Below are 19,973 nucleotides of genomic sequence, written 5' to 3'. Positions count from 1 at the left end.
CTGGCCACTGCTGCAGCTGTGGGCAACCCTGTAGAGGGGATTTCCTTTTTTTTAAGTTAAAGCTTTTAAAAGTTACAGAGAGGGCACATAAAGATGGAGGTGTCCTCTCTCTCTCTCTCTCTTACCTGCAACGGCAGGTTGCTGCTCCTTCCGAGCTGGAGAGCTTCCTACTGGTCCTCCAGCTTAGAGAGCCCGCCCACAATACTTAATTGGACGGTGAGCCTGCTCTTTAGCCATTGATTGGCCAATTTGGGGAAACAGGTGACTGCTTCCCACACAGTGTGGGCTCATGACCCTCATTTGACCCCAACAACAGGGTCCTGATCCAAAACTCAAAATCCTGCCCAAAGTCCCATTCACCCATGTGCTTGTTGACCTACATTGGCCCACAGTTATGCAATGCCTTGGTTTTAAAATTCTCATTCTCGTTTTCAAATCCCTCCATGGCCTTGCTTTTCCCTATTTCTGTAATCTCCTCCAGCCCTACAACTCTCCGAGATATCTGCACTCCTTCAATTCTGGCCTCTTGTGTATCCCTGATTCCAATCACTTCACCATTGGCAGCCTTGCCTTCAGCTGCCAAGGCTCTAAAGCTCTGACATTCCCTCCCTAAACCTTAAAGCCTATGTGTTTAACCAAGCTTTTGATCACCTGCCCCAATTATCTCCTTATGTGGCTCAGTGTCAAGTTTTGTTTGCGAATGCTCCTGTGAAGCACCTTGGGATATGTTACTACATTAAAGGTGCTATACAAATACAAGTTGTTGTTGTGGTTGTATGCACTGATATCTTAATGGGTCAGAATCTCATTCAAACTTCAGGCTAGAGGCAGAATACAACAAGTGTATCTTTCCTGTCATCACATTTTTCAATGCACGATACAAGCTAGGTGGAACAGTAAGCTGAGGAGGACACAAAGAGGCTGCAAAGACATATAGACAAGCTAAGTGAGTGGACAACCAGTGGCAGATGGAGTATAATATGGGGTAGTGTGAGGTTATTCACTTTGGTAGTAAGATTAGAAATGTAGAACATTTTTTAAATGGCATGAAACATCTAAATGTTGATCAGAGACACTTGCATGTCACCATAAAAGGGATACAGAAATTTAGAATGCAGGTGCAGCAAGCAATTAGGAAGGCAAATGGCATGTTGGCCTTTATTGCAAGAGGATTGGAGTACAAGAATAAGGAAGACTTGCTCCAATTGTATATGGTTTGGTGAGACCACACCTGGAGTACTGTGTGCAGTTTTGGTCTCCATATTTAAGGAAGGATATACTTGCCTTGGCGGTGGTGCAGTGAAGGTTCATTAGGTTGGTTCCTGGGAATGAGAGGGTTGCCCTCTGATGAGAGGCTGAGTAAATTAGGCCTATACTCTCAGGAGTTTAGAAGAATGAGAGGTGATCTCATTGAAACATACAAGATTCTGAAGGGACTGACATTGAGAGGTTGTTGCCCTTGGGTGCGGAATCTAGAACATGGGAGCACAGTCTCAGGATAAGGGGTCGATCACTTAGGACTGAGATGAGAAGAAATTTCTTCACTCAGAGGGTTGTCAATCTTTGGTATTGTCTACCCCAGAGGGTTGTGGATGCTCCATTGCTGAGTATATTTAAGGCTGAGATAGACAGATTTTGGTCTCTCAGGGAATCAAGGGATATGGGGAGCAGTTGGGGGGGGGGTGGGGAGGGGCAGATGGTGGAAGTGGAATTGAGGCAGAAGATCAACCATGATTGTATTCAATGGCAGCCCAGACTCAAGGGACTGTATGGTCTACCCCTGCTCCTGTTTCTCATGTTCTTATGTAACAGAAAAGCGGCAGTTGTACTTCCCCTTATTTTGATCTGACCCAAAATAGGCAGCTCAATATTTTCCTACCTGCCGACAATCATGAGCTCCCACTCAGAGCAGTGAGGTCGGATGTGGTGCCAAACGTCCATTGTAAATAATGTACTCGCACTGTTGAAAATTGAAGTGAGGGAGGACATGAGGGCAGCGATCATTACTGACATCATCAGGCCTCGCAGTCCTGCAGTGGAACAGTGAGAACAAGACTGGGGTCACTCTGAGATCTGTACTAAAAACTGTATCATGGCAGTGACTGAGTTACAGGGGATGATTTATCGGATAGCTATAACTGCTTTAAAATGTGTGACCCAGGAGCAAAGGTTTGCTGCCCTCTACCCCATATCAATACTAGCCTCTCATGCCAAAGGTTTGCTGCTCTCAGAATGAATAAAAATGAAATTCCTCCCCCAATTACCTGTTGATTCCTGAAAATGAAATAGTCAGATATCACCATGTCTGAAGCTAAACTGGAAGATGCAGTGGGTTAGCACAGTACTCTGGCCTTGAAGCCAGCCCATTGATGGAACTAAAATCTCTTCTCTCTGCCAGCTGTAAACAACCTATGGCTATGATGAAGGAAACATACCCAAAATGTCAAAATCAGCCTTTCCTTTTTACTGATGATGACTGATGTGTATATTTCTATTATTTTCTGTTTCTACATGAAATAAATTTGGACAGTCACAATCCAGTTCAAGTACACACCAGATACAGCATAAAACCCCCATAATTGCACAGGTATAATCAAAGAGGCCATGAGGATGGGTAATAGACAGTATGATATTGACCAATAGAACATTAATTCATGGAAGATGTCATTCAAAAATGTAAAGAAATTAACAAATACTGAAGCTCAAAACTGATGAAAAACTTGTTACAAAGTGGTGGAAATGTTCCAACCAGTATCGCAGAAGGAACCTACAAAGGGGGCATGTGATTGCATGTCTGAACTTTATTCTAGGCTGGGGAGAAAAAAAATAAGTGTGCAGGGCTTTTCTATAATGCAAGGATGGAAAACTGAAAGGAAAAAGACTAAAAATTATCACCAACATCTTAAAGGGTGATTATCCCTTTACATGGTTACCCAGAATGTGATCTATTGCAGATGTGTGGAGGATGCTGAACAAAGAATGTTTAATTTTTCTATTTTAATATTTCTACGCCAGCAGGTTTACCAAATTCCAAAGGGTAGCAAAGGCACTGAATGTACTCTGGGTGGGAGACTTTAATATCATTCACCAAGAGTGGCTCAGTAACACCACTACTGACCAAGGAAGGACATAGCTGCCAGACTGGGCCTGTGACAGATGGTGAGAGAACCAACATGAGGGAAAAATCCACTTGACCGCAGCATCACCAACTTATCTGTCGCAAATGCACCCATCCATGACAGTATTGGTAGGAGTAACCACCGCACAAGTCCTTGTTAGGGAACCAACCCTGGTGCAATGAGGAATATAGGAGAGCATGCAGGAGCAGCACTGGGCATACCTATAATTGAGATGCCAAGCTGAGGAAGCTACAAGCACAGGACTATCTGCATGCTAAACAGTGGAAGCATTATGGTATAGACAAGGCTAAGTGATCCCACAAATGAATTAGATCAAAGTTCTGCAATCTTGCCAAGAACAATCACGAATGGTGGTGGACAATTACACAACTAATGCAAGGAGGAGGTTCCATGAACATCCACAGTCTCAAAAATGGCAGAGCCCAACATGTGCGTAAAAAGACAAGGCTGAGGCATTTGCAACCATCTTCTGCCAGACGTGTTTCCTCCTGAGGCCCCTACCATAACAGAAGCTAGTCTTCAGCCAATTCAATTCACCATGCGATATCAAGAAGTGGCTGAACACATCGGATACAACAAAGGCTATTGGCTCCAACAACATCCTGGCTGTACTGCTTGTTGTGATCAGGTGAGGTGGGGGTCGAATGGTTCCCCTTTTTTTTCCCTTTCCTCATTTGACCACAACAGGTTTACTTCTTTTTTGAAAAGGATATACTTGCCAAGTCAGTGAGTGTTTTTTAACTGTTTATGCACTGTGATCATAAAAAGAACCAATCAGACAGGTTTTCTTGAGTTTAACAAAGAAAGAGATTAGCTTTATTGTACTTAAACCAAACTAAGTAAAATAATAAAATATGCTCTGACTTTCACACACATACACACTCGAAGTTCACACACACACAAATAGGTTACAGAGTGGGGAAGGATAGATTGGTCAAATTAGAGTCCAGAGAAATAAAATGGGTATACAATCTGTGGAGGTTGGTGACTTGGCTGGCTTCAGGCTGAATTCAGTGGTCATGCGACTTTCCTTTGGTGGTCCTGAGGTTTCCGATTTGAAGAAGTGGATGGCTGATTTTCGGTGGCTCCCCTGGAGACAGTAGTGCTGCTGATTTCCTTCAAGGAGTCTCTGTCTGCAGCAGGGACATCCCTGGGTGGTCATAGTCAGCAGGCAGTGTTCGAAGCCTTCAAGGTGGGTTGGAGGGAGAGGAAGGAAGGAGGGGCCCCACTCAGGTCTTCTCTCATCAGCATCTCCTCAGTGCAGAGAAAACAGAAACCTAAGCACACGAAGGGTGAGCCTGTCACATGAATGTCACCCAGTGATTCAAGCATGGTGGTTACTAGTGTATTCTGTCTTGCAACTTAATTAGTCCATGTCTAGGAATCCCCTTCTCACAGCTGGGGACCCATTGTTCAAATTATTAGGTATGAGTAGTTCATCTCTACTAGTTGGATACCTCAGGTAATGGCCTTGACGCCTCACTAATGGGAACAGGATAGGTGGTTCACTCAGATTCCCCAGGTCATTGTCCTTGATGGGTCTATGCAGACATGCTGTCTCCATCTCAATGTGTCGGAATGTGTAAGATATAGTGATGCAAATTGGGGTAGCCATCTTTAGCTGCAAGTATCAAGTTTCCTTTAAACTCTATTTCTAAAAATTCAATTCAGGTTTCTGGCTGGTGGATTAAAAATCATTATTCGACATAAAGCACGTTTTCGTGACATGCTGAAGACCTGTGCTCCAGAACTAACTGCACGACAAGCAAAACTGTTCCAGTACAGCTACAACACTAGCATCTACCCAATAAAGTGGACAATTGAGCAGGACAAATCAAATCCGGCTGATTACAGCCCTATCAGTCTACTCTCAAACATCAGCAGAGTGACAGAAGATGCCATCGACAGTGCTATTAAGCAGCACTTACTAACAGCCTGCTCACCAATGATCAGTTTGGGTTTTGCCAGGACCACTCAGCTTCAGGCCTCATTACAGCATTGGCTCAAACATATACAAAAGAGCTAAATTCCAGAGGTGAGGTGAGGTGCGAGTCAACTGCCCTTAACATCAAGGCAGCATTTGACCGGGTGTGGCATCAAGGAACCCTAGTAAAATTGAAGTGAATGGGAATCAGTGGGAAAACTCTCCACAGGATGTACTCCTGTATCGCACAAAGGAAGATGGCTGTGATTGTTGGAGGCCAATCATCTCAGACCCAGGACATCGCTGCAGGAATTCCTCAGGGCAGTGGCATCCTATGCCCAAACATCTTCAGCTGTTTCATCAATGACCTTCCCTCTATCATAGGTCAGCAGTGAAGAGGTTTGCTGATGATTGTACAATGTTCGATTCCACTCATAACTTCTCAGATAATGAAGCTGTCCATGTCCACATGCAGCAACACCTGGACCACATTCAGGCTTGGGTTGATTAGCGGCAAATAATGTTTGTGTCATATAAGTGCCAGGCAATGACCATCTCCGACAGAGTGAGTCTAATCACCTCCTCTTGACATTTAACAGCATTACTCATTGCCAGATCCCACATCAACATCCTGGGGGTCACCATAGACCAGAAAATTAACTGGACCAGTCACATAAATGCTGTGGCTACAAGTGCAGGCCAGAGACTGGGTACTCACCTCCTGATTCCCCAAAGCCTTTCCACGATTTACAAGGTATAAATCAGAACTGTAATGGAATACTTTGTATTTGCCTGGAAGAGTGCAGCTCCAAAAACACTCAGGAAGCTCAAGACCATCCAGGACAAAATGGCCTGTTGGATTGGGACCCCCATCCACCACCTTAAACATACACTCCCCTAACTGTCAGTGAACCAGGGCTGCAGAGTGTACCATCTATAGGGCGCACTGGAGTAACTCACCAAGGCTTGTCCGACAGCACCTCCAAAATCCATGACCTCTACCACCCAGAAGAACAAGGGCAGCAGGCACATGGCAACACCTTCACCTTCAAATTCCCCTATAAGTCACATACCATCCTGACTTAGAAATACATAGTCATTTCTTCCTTGTCACTGAGTCAAAGTCCTGAAACGCCATACCTAACAGTACTATGGGAGTAGCTTCACCACACAACTGCAGTGGTTCAAGAAAGTGGCTTACCAGCATCTCCTCAAAAGAAATTAGGGATGGACAATTAATCCAAGTCTTGCCAGGGCTGTCCACATCCCATGAATGAAGTTTAAAAAAAACCTTACATGGTCTAATGGGAAAAACACAAAACAAAGGAATCTCCAGATCAAGATAAAGTCTTAGTGAAATTAAATCATTTATGGAGGTCTCAGCTGTGCTTTTTCTCAAGTTTACCACCTGTGCTTTAGTGGTTGCAAGGTGGACATGACATGAAGATGGGTTGTGAGGCCTCTTGCAAATTCCTGCACCAAAAAAGGCCACACTGATTTTCCTCAGTTCCTCACAGGTGTGGGACTTAGATCTGTGAGTTTTCCCTCCATTTCTGCCTTTAGTATGATGTTCATAAAGATATTCTGGATGGAAGAGTTATTGAATGTCTGATGCAGTGGGAGAAATGCAGAGGTTGTTCAAAGGAAAGCCTCCAGGAGTGCTTAAAATATTACTTGCCTCTTCCCACCTCTGTAACTAACAATTGATGTTGAGCTAGGTTCGTTCAGAAGTATTCATAATCTTTTTCTTTTTTTAAGACAGAAAACCTTAAAATTTTACAAAAGCAAAATACTGTGGATGCTGGAAATCTTAAATAATAACAGAAAATGCTGCAAATGCTCAGCAGGTCTGGCAGCATCTGTGGTGAGGGAAACAGAGTTAACATTTCAGGTTTATGACCTTGTCACGACTGTATGTGTGGGCTTGAGTATCAGAGACTATATGGTACTTGGAGGTGAAACTGAAAGTAACTCAGTGTTTTGGGGAAAACACCTGACCTGGGGGTTGTTGTAAGGTCAGATAGGCATATGCTGCAGCAGTGAACAGAAATCTTTATTAAAGCTTGCTAAATTGGCCATTCAGAGCATACGTCGTTATACAAGCTGAACTATGCACAACTGGGAATTTTGTTCTAAGAGGTAACAGACTTGTAGTGCCACAAAAGCTTAGGCCTAGATTGGTGATGCTAGCTCATGAAGGTCAGTTGGGAGTGGTTGGTATTAAGAAAAACTTACGAACCAAAGGATGGTGGCCAAGGATGGAGAAAGATGTAGAGCAGTTTGTCAAAACATGTCATGGAAGTCAACATTCCAATAGACTCAATCCACTAGAACCAATACGCAGTACACTGTTAGCAGCTAGACCACGGGAGGATGTAGAGGTTGACTTCTTAAGTCCATTTCCATCAGGAGACCTCATACTAGAGGTGATTGACTATTACAGCTGTTATTATGAGTATGTGGTAATGAAGTCTACAACAGCAGAGAAAACGGTGTTTGCATTGACTGAAATATTGCAAGGCATGGTCCACCAGTCACTTTGTAATCAGACAATGGGCCACAATTCATTTCACAGACCTTTGCAGATTATATGCAAGTCACAGGCATTCCCCATCACAGAGTAACACTTAAATGACCACAGGCAAACGGGGAAGTGAAAGGACAAAACCAATCCTTAAAGAAACAGATGAGGATTGCTCAGGCTGAGGGTAAAAACTGGAAGGAGGTGTTGTCATATGTGGCCATGTTTAGAGCAACTACACACACAATGGGAGACAGCCCAGCTGAGTTGATATTTGGTTGCAAAATACGCACCAAGATACCATAGCTGAGGGACGTTAGAGTTGATCAGGAGGTTCGAGATCATGATGCTGAGAAAAACGGTGCTGCAAAGTTTTATGCAGAGCACAGAAGGAGAGCTAGACAGTCTGATGTGAAGCCAAATGATGAAGTATTGCTGAGACAGGAGAGTTCGAGTAAGATGGATACACTATATACATCAAGCCGTACATGGTTTTTTCCAAGAAGGGAAACAGTGTGATGTGGTGGAAATGGAGAAGGATGATCTGTTGAATATGGAGAATATGGTGGGGTGGAAGGTGAGGACAAGTAAGTAAGTTCGCAGATGACACGAAAATTGGTGGTGTCCTAAAGAGTGAGGAGGAAAGCCTTAGATTACAGGATGATATAGATGGGCTGGTAAGATGGGCGGAGCAGTGACAAATGGAATTTAATCCTGAGAAGTGTGAGGTGATGCATTTTGGGAGGACTAACAAGGCAAAGGAATATACAATGGATGGTAGGACCCTAGGAAGTACAGAGGGTCAGAGGGACCTCGGTGTACTTGTCCATAGATCACTGAAGGCAGCAGCACTGGTAGATAAGGTGGTTAGGAAGGCATATGGGATACTTGCCTTTATTAGCTGAGGCATAGAATATAAGAGCAGGGAGGTTATGCTGGAGCTGTATAAAATGCTAGTTAGGCCACAGCTGGAGTACTGTGTACAGTTCTGGTCACCACACTATAGGAAGGATGTGATTGCATTGGAGAGGGTGCAGAGGAGATTCACCAGGATGTTGCCTGGGCTGGAGCATTTCAGCTATGAGGAGAGACTGAATAGGCTAGGGTTGTTTTCCCTAAAGCAGAGAAGACTGAGGGGGGACCTGATTGAGGTATACAAAATTATGAGGGGCATTGATAGGTTAGATAGGAAGAAACCTTTTCCCTTAGCAAAGGTGTCAATAACCAGGAGGCATAGATTTAAGGTAAGGGGCAGGAGGTTTAGAGGGGATTTGAGGAAAGATTGTTTCACTCAGAGGGTGGTTGGAATCTGGAACACACTGCCTAAAGGGGTGGTAGAGGCAGGAACTCTCACAACATTTAAGAAGTATTTAGATGAGCACGTGAAACTCCATAGCATACAAGGCTACGGGCCAAGTGCTGGAAAATGGGATTAGAATAGATAAGTGCTTGATGGCCGGCACAGACACAATGGGCCGAAGGGCCTGTTTCTGTGCTGTATAACTCCATGACTCTATGACTCTAAGAGAAAACCAATTGGTTCTGGGAGGGAGGGGAAGGGGTGAGAGCAGAAGTGCAGGAAATGGGATGGACCCGGTTGAGGACCCTGTTAACCATGGTGGGGGAATTCTCTGTTGACGCAATAGGAAGACATATCAGAACCACTGGTATGAAAGGTTGATACAACGGAAATGGAGAAACTGGGAGAATGGAATACAGGGTGTGAGGAAGTATAGTTGAGGTAGCTGTGGGAGTCAGTGGCCTTATAGTGAATAATTGTTGATAGCCTATCCCTAGAAATGGACACAAAGAAGTCAAGGAACAGAAGGGAAGAGTTGGTGATGGACCAGGTGAAAGTGAGAGAGGGTGTAAATTGGAAGCAAAGTTGATTAAATTTTCCAGTTCAGGGCGATAGCAGGAAATGGCACCAGTACAGTCATCAATGTACTGGAAAAAGAGGTGAGGGAGGGGGCCTGAGTAGGACTGGAACAAGGAATGTTCCACATATCCCACAAAAAGGCAGGCATAGATAGTTAGGACCCTTGGGGGTAGCCATAGCAACATGTTTTATTTGGAGCAAGTGAGTGGAGTTAAAAGAGAAGCTGTTCAATGTGAAAGCAAGTTCAGTCAGGTGGAAGATGATGGTGGTGTATGGAGACTAGTAGGGCCTCCGTTCAAGGAGGAAGCTAAGAGCCTTCAGACCATCCTGGTGAGGGATGGAGGCATGGGAGATTGGACGTTCATGAAGAGGAAATAGTTAGGGCCAGGAAATTGGAAACTGTTAAAAGTGTAAACCCTTAAATTATGCATTGCCCATTTAAGCTGCTGCAGCTTCCTTCCTCCACAACAATGGGCTCCCAAGGAAAAATTGCTGTAGCATTGGGAGCCTGCCCTGAATACCTAATTAACTCAGGAATTTGGAACAGGAAAATGGCAAGGCTGAAAGAGTGGATGGTGGTCTCAGCCCAACCCACTTCCAGCATCAATCTGGCAGTGATAGAAAATTTTCCCAACTTTTATTATTTTCCTACTTTAATTCGACAAAGTACCTCCAGGTAGTAATTCCATTACTAACAATGGGTAGGCGATATCTGTGCAACCAGCTGGGTTGCCACAAACTCTACGACAGGTAGTAGTATCCGCACAAGCCACGAGATCTAAAACAAGAGGATTAAGATTTGTGAATTTCAGAAGATTGAATTCCTGACTTGGACACGACTTCATACGACATTGCTCGAAGGTGTTTTCAGTGTACCAAGTGATTACTCAACTTCCACACCGTAAGGATATCAGTTAATTTTTACAGATGCTACATCTAATTAAGAACTAAAGATGCAGTACCATGTGCACTAGCTGAAAGGCTTGAAGGGATTGCTGGGTTGGTGCATACTTTGTAGAAAATCACCGCTTTGAAATGAAGTAAACCCTACAAGGTAGGTCATCCTCCTTCACACTTCACTGGATACTGTTCAAGTTGGGTGAGGACAAGTAAAGCCTTTCACCCAGCTGGAATTAAAGGCAGAGGCCCTACCTGCTACAATGGACCCGCCAAATCCACATAGTACTCCAGATGTGGTCAGGGCTTTGTTTAATATTAATATTTGGTGAAGGAATATTGCTGTAAGTTTGCTTTGCAGATAGTATCAAGGGAGACCTACAGTGATGACAATGATTTACCAAAGGAATGAGCGGAATGACTTTTTACAGAGTTAAGAGTGGTTCCTGCCAAAGAGCTGATATCAATGAAGGATACAATCCTCTTGCCACTTAGTAAACTGCTACTTGAAGACAGGTTTACGACAGGTTACATAATTTCCAGGATTAACAATAGGTTTGGTAAGATCTGTCTAGAAAGTTCATAATGATGCAAACATCAAAATAATGAAATTGACTTTTCAACCCAGACTTATGGAGTGGTAGACAAAAGAAAGTGATTCTTATTACTTGCCTTCATTGAAATTAGAACTTAACCTTCAGCAGGCAACTTGTTACACAAAGGCTACTTACTGGGATAAAGCACTCGGCTGATCATGCCTGGAAACACCATTATGAAAATAGGCAAGACTTTCAAGTAGGCTGCAAATAAGGTGCCACCTTTGGCATGAAGAATTGTTTTGGCAGCAAGTGCCCTCTGCACAATGACCTGAAATCAATACAAAGCAGTCTATAATTTCTTTAGATGCCAGTAAACCCCCAAATTCAAGATCATTTTCACAGAATGACATAGAAATTATACCACAGAAATGGGCTATTTGGCCCAATTGATCTATGCCAGTTTTTTATTCTCCACATGAACCTCCTCCCACCTTATTTCATTTCAGCCTGTTAATATATCCTTCCATTCCTTTCTCATGTACTTATCTAGTTTCCTCCTAAGTTCATCTATTCAATTTGCCACAACTACTCCATGTGCAAGCAAGTTCCACATTCTAACCACTTTCTCAGTAAAGAAGTTTCTCTTGAATTCCTTATTGGATTTAATAGTGACTATCTTACATTTATGACCCCTAGGTTTGGACTTCCCCACAAGTAGTGTTTTTCTTTTCATATATTTCATACTGATGAAACCCAAGCTGATGCTGATATCTTATGCCACGCAACACCATGCGAATCAATGCCACCCAATGCTAATTGTCTTAAAGATAGTTGATTGTTTCCCTTAGGTTCCTCAAAGTATAATCCAGCTCTAGCTCAACTTCATGATATTTGTAGGGTGAGCAAAGACGCAACAACAATGTTCCCTCTAAGATGCGCATGTGCACGGCCGCAGAGCAATCTGGAATGTACCGCACATTGAAATAAACACGCTGCTCACAACTTTGTAATTTTGTCAGGAGAAATTTCCAGCATAATGTAAGTCATGACTTTTAAAATATAAACTGCCCACTGACAAAAAAGTAGTGCTCAGAGTATTTTGTAGCCTGCCCAGTACAAAGAAGGTTTAGATGGAATATTGCCCAGCAAAGTAGAAAATCTTTACATCTCTATATGCACTGACATCCAAATGGGTCAGAATTTCATTTAAACACATGGACAGAGGATGAGACTGACTAGATAGGCCCTGTGCTGGTAAGTTGTGTGATTTTATCTTGTTAAAACACCAGCACTATCCCTCTGCATAATTGGAGCCTTGTTTCTATGCCTAAATTCTCTGGATTTATGTAAGGAAGGTGTGTCCTAGCGGAAGAGAGTATGCACCATTTTGGACAAGCAGAATTGCTATCTACGTGAAATTCTTAGTAGCTTGGTTTGGAGTCTCTTAACCATGGTGATGGGTTTTTGTTTGTGTCAGACACCCAACTGATCAAAAAGGAGTAACACTGTTAGTATTTGAACTTCGTGTCTAGCATGTAAATAGAAATGTGTGTTACCTGGTCTGTGCACCAATACCAAGTGGAAAGTACGGTTATTCCAAATATTACACCTGGCCAAGGAAAGTCAGAATTAACAGGATCCTGAAAAATGTGAAAGGAATCCTCTCTTGGTAGGCCACAGGTTGAGTTAGGATCATGGATCATGGGGATGGCCATAAAGTATTTCTTCTTGAGGCCTGAGTAGCCATCAACCTGGATAAAAGCTATAAAACAAAGATTTAATTCAGTGAATAAAGTATATGTTATATTTAAATGGAGTTAATTGGATACTGAAATTGTGGTATACTAGTCATAAACTACACTACACAATCAACAGTCAGATATTGGGTATCCTACAGAGTTTTTAGAATTATTATTCCTTTGAAATAATTTCCAAGGCATAATTTGTATTCAAGTACTTTCTAGTGAAAATTGTGCTTTTACAAAATGTTCTCTTTCTTTACTACTCCATTTTTAAACCCTTTTTTTCCTCCCCCCTTTTTATGTTCTTCCTGATCTGTTCACTAAGCCAACAAGATGAGCAGGCAACTTGTTCCCCCATTGAAGTTACGGCTGAATTAAGAGCTCACAGTATGGGGAATCACTGGTTTGAATCCCTGATATCTGCTTCCAGGCTCTGGTGAAAGAACCTTGGTGGTGATCAACAAGGTGAGGGGTGTCAGTGCTCAGAAATGAAGAACTTCTGTTCAAGCACACAGTGTCAACATCAAGCACTCCCAGGACACATACAACCAGGTTAATCCTTCTAGATTTCCCCAACAATTCCCCTGTGTCCCCTGTGGCACAGTGGCGCAGTGGTTAGCACAGCTCCAGGGACCCGGGTTCAATTCTGGGTATTGCCTGTGTGGAGTTTGCAAGTTCTTCCTGTGACCGCGTGGGTTTTCGCCGGGTGCTCCGGTTTCCTCCCACAGCCAAAGACTTGCAGGTTGATAGGTAAATTGGCCATTATAAATTGCCCCTAATGTAGGTAGGTGGTAGGGAATATGGGATTACTGTAGGGTTAGTATAAATGGGTGGTTGTTGGTCGGCACAGACTCGGTGGGCCGAAGGGCCTGTTTCAGTGCTGTATCTCTAAATAAAAAAATAAATAAAACCTTAGAAGAGAACCTCCTGCTGCACCAGTATAATATTTCCATTTCCCAACTTAGCTATCCTGTCTTTCTCTTAGGAAGTTTGTGCATTGCCAAATTATGGACAGTTGTGCTTTGGGCCCTTGTTTATTCAGCATTGGAATAAATTGCTCAGGTTCATTTTGTATAGAAACTGTTTCATTATGTCAGGTTAGATTTGATTTTAACCAGGGTTGAAAGGCTAACATTGTCACAAATTTCATTTTAATGATGAGATTCAGCCATGTGAGCATTCCCTGAACTTGCATCCCTTTTCTTTCACATAACACTTTGCACAGTATATCAAATGGCTGTTGCTACGAATGTTGCCATCATTAACAACCACTCCGTCAGTGGGAAAATTTCCTGCGCTCACCATTATGGGTAAAATATTTCATTAATTGTTTTTTGCTTTTCTGCATAGGTAGAGTTCAGACTAGATTTTACAAACTTAGTTTGCTGTGTAAAGTTGTAATATATTCCTATGTTATAAGCATGCCAGTGTGTGATGATGTGATTAAACATATGATCTATCCATCTTGGTGTCTTTCATTATAAGTTCCTCCCAATATATAACCAATTTTGGCAATGAAATGGGATTAAAGTGCAAACATGTTGCAGTAAATGGCAGTAGAGACCATGATGAACAAAATAAGCTAGCTCCCAGTGACCTAAGATTTTTGACTATAATGACAGCCACAGACCTGAAATGTTAAGTCTGTTTCTTTCTACACTGTTGCTGCCAGACCTGCTGAGTGTTTCCTGCACTTTCTGTTCTCATATAAGATTGTTTCTAAAAACACATCGTTAAATGGATTCTGCGGAGTCCTAGTGTTCATCTGATTCAACTACTGATTACATTAGCTTTGATGCGTTTGTTTTGATTAGGTTGATTTATTTTCTTTATCACTGGTACAGGCAGCCACAGTGAGGGGTTTACTGGGTCACTGTTACATTTGACAATGGGACAAAATGGCTGCGCCCATGGGATACATCGGAAGGCTAGGAATGTACAATAGAGCTCGAGAAACATTCAGTTCATACATTGAAAGAATGGACATATCCTTCAGTGCTTATAACACATTATAACTCAAAGTTGAAAGTGAAGAGGCCCAGACTTAGACTAAGGCAAGTTTTGAGCACAAGAACGCAACTTTGTTAACAGAGATTGGCCTGGAATTGTGCAGCACGGTAACAAACCTTCATGTTCCCAACAAGGCAAAATCAAAATAATTATCACTATGTTGGAGGAACATTTTAATCATTAGAGATTGCCAACTGTTTCACTACTTCTCTGGTTTCTGGTGCTGAAGGGAACCACAAACCAGAGAAGTAGCGAAACAGTTGCCGAGTACATTGTGGCATTGAAGAATTTATCACTACATTGCAACTTTGGTACATTCTTAGACTGTGCATTATAAGACAGATTTGTGTGGATTGGTGGATGAAAGAATCCAGTCTAAGTTACTAAACACACAAAATTTTACATTTGAACTAGCATGTAAGATTGTTTCTACCATGGAGATGGCAGCAAAGAATGCTTGGGAATTTCATCCTATGCAAGTGACTAGTACAGCTTCTGTCCACTGTCAAGTCTAAAGTGGGAGAGCAGATCAGAAGAGTGCTGCTGATAAAAGTTTAGTGACTTGTTATGACTATAATGGCAACCACATGGCACAGGCATGTCAGTACAGAAATGCCAAATGTTTTAATTGTCAAAAGATAGGCCATATTGCAACTGCTTGCTGAACGAATATCAAAGCAGGAAAGGGAACTCATTCCAGTGGAAATGGAAAGCAGCAACATCACAAGGGTGGAGTTCACATTCTTGAAGTGAATCCAGAGTGCTGAAGTGAAGAGGAGCTAGGGTTGTATGAAATTTATGCAGCTAGCAATCTCACTCAAATGGCAGAGACTTTTGTACAAAGGTGATGGTAAATCAACAATACATCAACATGTGCATCCATATGGCTGCAGATTATGAATAAAGACATTTGTGAGAGCAAATTCATCAATGCACCCCTAACTAAGAACACAGTTCAGCTGAAAACCTACCCTGGTGAGGTGTTCGAAAAGTATGGACAAATGAAGTGCAATATCCAATATAAGGGCAAGTCCCTCAAGTTAACCACAGTGGTTAGCACCGCAGCCTCACAGCTCCAGGGACCCGGGTTCGATTCTGGGTACTGCCTATGTGGAGTTTGCAAGTTCTCCCTGTGACCGCGTGGGTTTTCGCTGGGTGCTCCGGTTTCCTCCCACAGCCAAAGACTTGCAGGTGATAGGTAAATTGGCCATTGTAAATTGGCCCTAGTGTAGGTAGGTGGTAGGGAATATGGGATTACTGTAGGGTTAGTATAAATGGGTGGTTGTTGTTCGGCACAGACTCAGTGGGCCGAAGGGCCTGTTTCAGTGCTGTATCTCTAAAAAAAAATTTAAAAAAAAGTTAAATGAAAACAGTTGTCAAGAAATGTCAGTACGACACAAACAAAAGAACATAGCTTCAGGAGAAATAAACATGTTCATGTTCTGAGCCCCTCACAAGTGACACAAGTGGGACATTGCAAATGTCGTAGAAGTTTGTGGTACTAAGAGATACTTAGTTGAAATTGGTGGAAAAGTGAGATGTGAACACGTAGGTCTCATGATCCCAGCGAAAGGTGATCCAAAACTTGAGCATGACCTACTTGATAGCAAGCTTTTGCCAGAGTGTGAACCAGTTCAGACTTTGGTGCCTGAAGTACCAGTTTCAGAAAAAGAAACAAGATTTTCTGTAAGTCCTGAACTGAAACCAGACAGTCCAAACCCTGACTACACCAAAACCTGAGAGAAGATCAAGAAGACTTGGTAAATCAGTTGTTAGACTTGATTGATAGTGTTATTTTGCTAAGTATGCATATTCTCAAAGATTTGTTTGTTTTTGAAGTTGTCTCGTTAATGTACCTGTAAATAGTTTAATTTTTTTCAAACAGGGAAGCAGTGTAATATATTCCTGTTATGAGCATGCCCAGTGCACAATTATGTCATTAATCATGCGATCTGGCCATCTTGCTGTCTGTCTTTCTTTACAAGTTCCTCCCAATAAATAATTGTTCAGACTTTGATACCTTGTATTATAGATTTAAATGTGTATATTTTGTATAGCATGAGTTAAATGAAGTTTCATCAGGCTACAATGGCATTTTTGTGAACCCTGCCAGATATGGGGGTTCCTGAATGCTGCCAGATAGGGGAACTCCCAGATGCTGTGATCAATCAAGAGTAAACACACTTTTAGGAAATGTCTCCTACTGCATTCACTGAAGCATTAACAACATTGGGAGACACTCTTAGGTAGCGGAGGGATTTCTAGAACAGATGCTCTAAGATGTGGTTACCTAACAAGCAGGTAGAAAATGATGATTGAAAGTGGGAAATGGAAATGCTATAGGAAGTGCAGAGATACCTGAGGTCACTGCCTTTGCAAATAGATTTTCAATTCTGAATACCTCGTTTCATGGGCAATGTCTTGGGGAAAGGCAGCTCTGGAGCCATGGAAAAAATGGTTGCCAAAATGGAAGAGTCAAGTGCAGCAAAGGAGCAGATTTAATATTTATATCAAATTTACTCTGCAATACTAAACTTGACTGAATGCTATACTAACTCCTAAGTTCCAAGTTAAATAAGAAAGCAGGGACAGATGCCCCGGAAAAGGAGGGATCAGCCAGAATCAAATGTAGCTGAGAACAGGATTCAGCTGCTGTAAAAAAAACGCCACTTAAAAAAAAAACATTTAAAACTGGTACGGCAGACAATAATGTGAAAAATTAGGGCATGAATAAAGACTAGCCGAAGGCTGGAATTTTCCCCAACATTTGAATGGAGTAGATTTTGACTGTACAATAGTGTGAAATGAGCGATAATAAAAACATGAAATGCTGGAAATACTCAGCAGGTCTGGCAGCATCTGTGAAGAGGGAAGCAGAGTTAACATTTCAGGTCAGTGACCCTTCTTCAGAACTGGTAAATATTTGAAATGTGAATGGTTTTAAGCAAGTAAAGTGGGGGTGGGGCAAGAGATAACAAAGGAGAAGGTGTAGATAGGACAAGGTCACAGAGAATAACTGACCAGAAGGTCATGGAGCAAAGGCAAACAATATGTTAATGGTGTGCTGAAAGACAAAGCATTTGTACAGATAGGGTGTTAACGGACTGAAAACTGAACAGCTGCAAGTACAAACATGAAAAAACAGTGGTTAGGCAAATTGAACAACAAACTAAGATAAAAGAAAAGAAAATTAACACAAAAAAAATGAAAAGGTAAAAAGAAAAAATAACTAAAAATAAAAGTAAAATGGGGGGTCCGTAATGCTCTGAAATTATTGAACTCAATGTTCAGTCCGGCAGGCTGTAGTGTGCCTAATCGGTAAATGAGATGCTGTTCCTCGAGCTTGTGTCGATGTTCACTGGAACATGCAGCAATCCCAGGACAGAGATGTGAGCATGAGAGCAAGGGGAGTGTTGAAATGGCAAGCGACCGGAAGCTCGGGGTCATGGTTTCGGACTGAGCGGAGGTGTTCCGCAAAACGGTCACCCAGTCTGCATTTGGTCCCCCCAATGTCGAGGAGACCACATTGTGAGCAGCGAATACAGTATACTACATTGAAAGAAGTACAAGTAAATCGCTGCTCACCTGAAAGGAGTGTTTGGGGCCTGGGATAGTGAGGAGAGAGGAGGTAAATGGGCAGGTATTACACCACCTGCGATTGCAGGGGAAGGTACTGTGGGAAGGGGATGAGGTGGTGGGCGTAATGGAAGAGTAGACCAGGGTGTCGCGGAGGGAACGATCCCTTCGGAATGCTGATAGGGGAAGGGAGGGGAAGATCTGTTTGGTAGTGGCATCAAGCTGGAGGTGACAGAAATGGCGGAGGATGATCCTTTGGCTATGGAGGCTGATGGAGTGGAAAATGTGGACAAGGGGAACCCTGTCACGGTTCTGGGAGGAAGGGGTGAGGGTAGAGGTGCGGGAAATGGGCTGGACACGGTTGAGGGCCTTGTCAACCACAGTTGGGGGGAATACTCGGTCGAGGAAAAAGGAAGACATATCAGAAGTGCTGTCATGGAAGGTTGCATCATCAGAGCAGATGTGTCCGAGACGGAGAAACTGGGAGAATGGAATGGAGTCCTTACAGGTGTCAGGGTGTAAAGAAGTGTAGTCGAGATAGCTGTGGGAGTCAGTGGGCTTATAATGGGTATTAGTGGACAGCCTATCCCCAGAGATGGAGACAGAGAAGTCGAGGAAGGGGAAGGGAAGGGAAGTGGCGGAGATGGACCATGTAAAGGTAAGAGAAAGGTGGAAATTAGAAGCAAAGTTGACAAAGTTTTCCAATTCGGGGCGGGAGCAAGAAATGGCACTGATACAGTCATCAATGTACCGGAAAAAGAGTTGGGGGAGGGGGCCTGAGTAGGACTGGAACAAAGAATGCTCAACATATCCCACAAAAAGACAGGCATAACTAGGACCCATGCGGGTACCCATAGCAACACCTTTTACTTGAAGGAAGTGAGCGGATTGAAGGAGAAGTTGTTCAATGTGAGAACAAGTTCAGCCAGGCAGAGGAGGGTGGTGGTGGATGGGGACTGGTTGGGCCTCTGTTCAAAGAAGAAGCGGAGAGCCCTCAAACCGTCCTGGTGGGGGATGGAGGTGTAGAGATTGGATACCCATAGTGAAGAGGAGGCGGTTGGGGCCAGGAAACTGGAAATTGCCAAAATGACGTAGGGCATCAGAAGAGTCACAGATGTAGGTGGGAAGAGACTGGACCAGCGGAGAAAAGATAGAGTCAAGATAGGAAGAAATAAAAACAAGAAATGCTGGAAATACTCAGCAGGTCTGGCAGCATCTGTAGAGAGAGAAGCAGAGTTAACGTTTCAGGTCATTGACTCTTAGGAAGAAATAAGTTCAGTGGGACATGAGCAGGCTGACACAATGGGTCTGCCGGGACAGTCCTGTTTGTGGATTTTGGGAAGGAGGTAGAAGCGGGCTGTCCGGGATTGCGGGACTATGAGGTTGGAAGCTGTAGGGGGAAGACCTTTAGAGGAGATGAGGTCAGTGACAGTCCTGTGGACAGTCGCTTGATGTTCGGTGGTGGGGTCATGGTCCGGGGGAGGTAGGAAGAAGTGTCTGAAAGTTGACGCTGAGCCTCTGCAAGGTAGAGGTCGGTACGCCATACAACAACAGCACCCCCCTTGTCTGCTGGTTTGATGACCATGTTGGGGTTAGACCTGAGAGAACAGAGTGCCTCAAGTTCAGAGGGGGACAGGTTAGAGTGAGTGAGGGAGGCAGAGAAATTGCTATGACCAATGTCTTGCTGACAGTTTTCAATGAAAAGATCAAGAGCGGGTAAGAGGCCAGGGAGAGGGGTCCAGGTA

General features: G+C 43.2%; 1 protein-coding gene across 1 annotated transcript in view; it reads right to left on the bottom strand.

Annotated features, from left to right (window-relative positions):
* Nucleotides 1-19,973, bottom strand: part of LOC137383322 (sodium/myo-inositol cotransporter 2-like) — a 132,297-nt gene that overhangs the window by 34,416 nt on the left and 77,908 nt on the right. Inside the window, exons 8-11 of the mRNA XM_068055994.1 lie at nucleotides 12,457-12,662; nucleotides 11,093-11,228; nucleotides 10,135-10,242; nucleotides 1,880-2,030 (exon numbers count right to left, since the gene is read on the bottom strand). Coding sequence (XP_067912095.1) covers nucleotides 1,880-2,030; nucleotides 10,135-10,242; nucleotides 11,093-11,228; nucleotides 12,457-12,662 — 601 coding nt within the window. The remainder of the gene's footprint in view (nucleotides 1-1,879; nucleotides 2,031-10,134; nucleotides 10,243-11,092; nucleotides 11,229-12,456; nucleotides 12,663-19,973) is intronic.

The sequence above is a fragment of the Heterodontus francisci genome, chromosome 24 (assembly GCF_036365525.1).
Source record: "Heterodontus francisci isolate sHetFra1 chromosome 24, sHetFra1.hap1, whole genome shotgun sequence".
NCBI lineage: Eukaryota > Metazoa > Chordata > Chondrichthyes > Heterodontiformes > Heterodontidae > Heterodontus > Heterodontus francisci.
The sequence above is the reverse complement of the archived record's forward strand: the minus strand, read 5'-3'. Positions and strand labels throughout refer to the sequence as shown.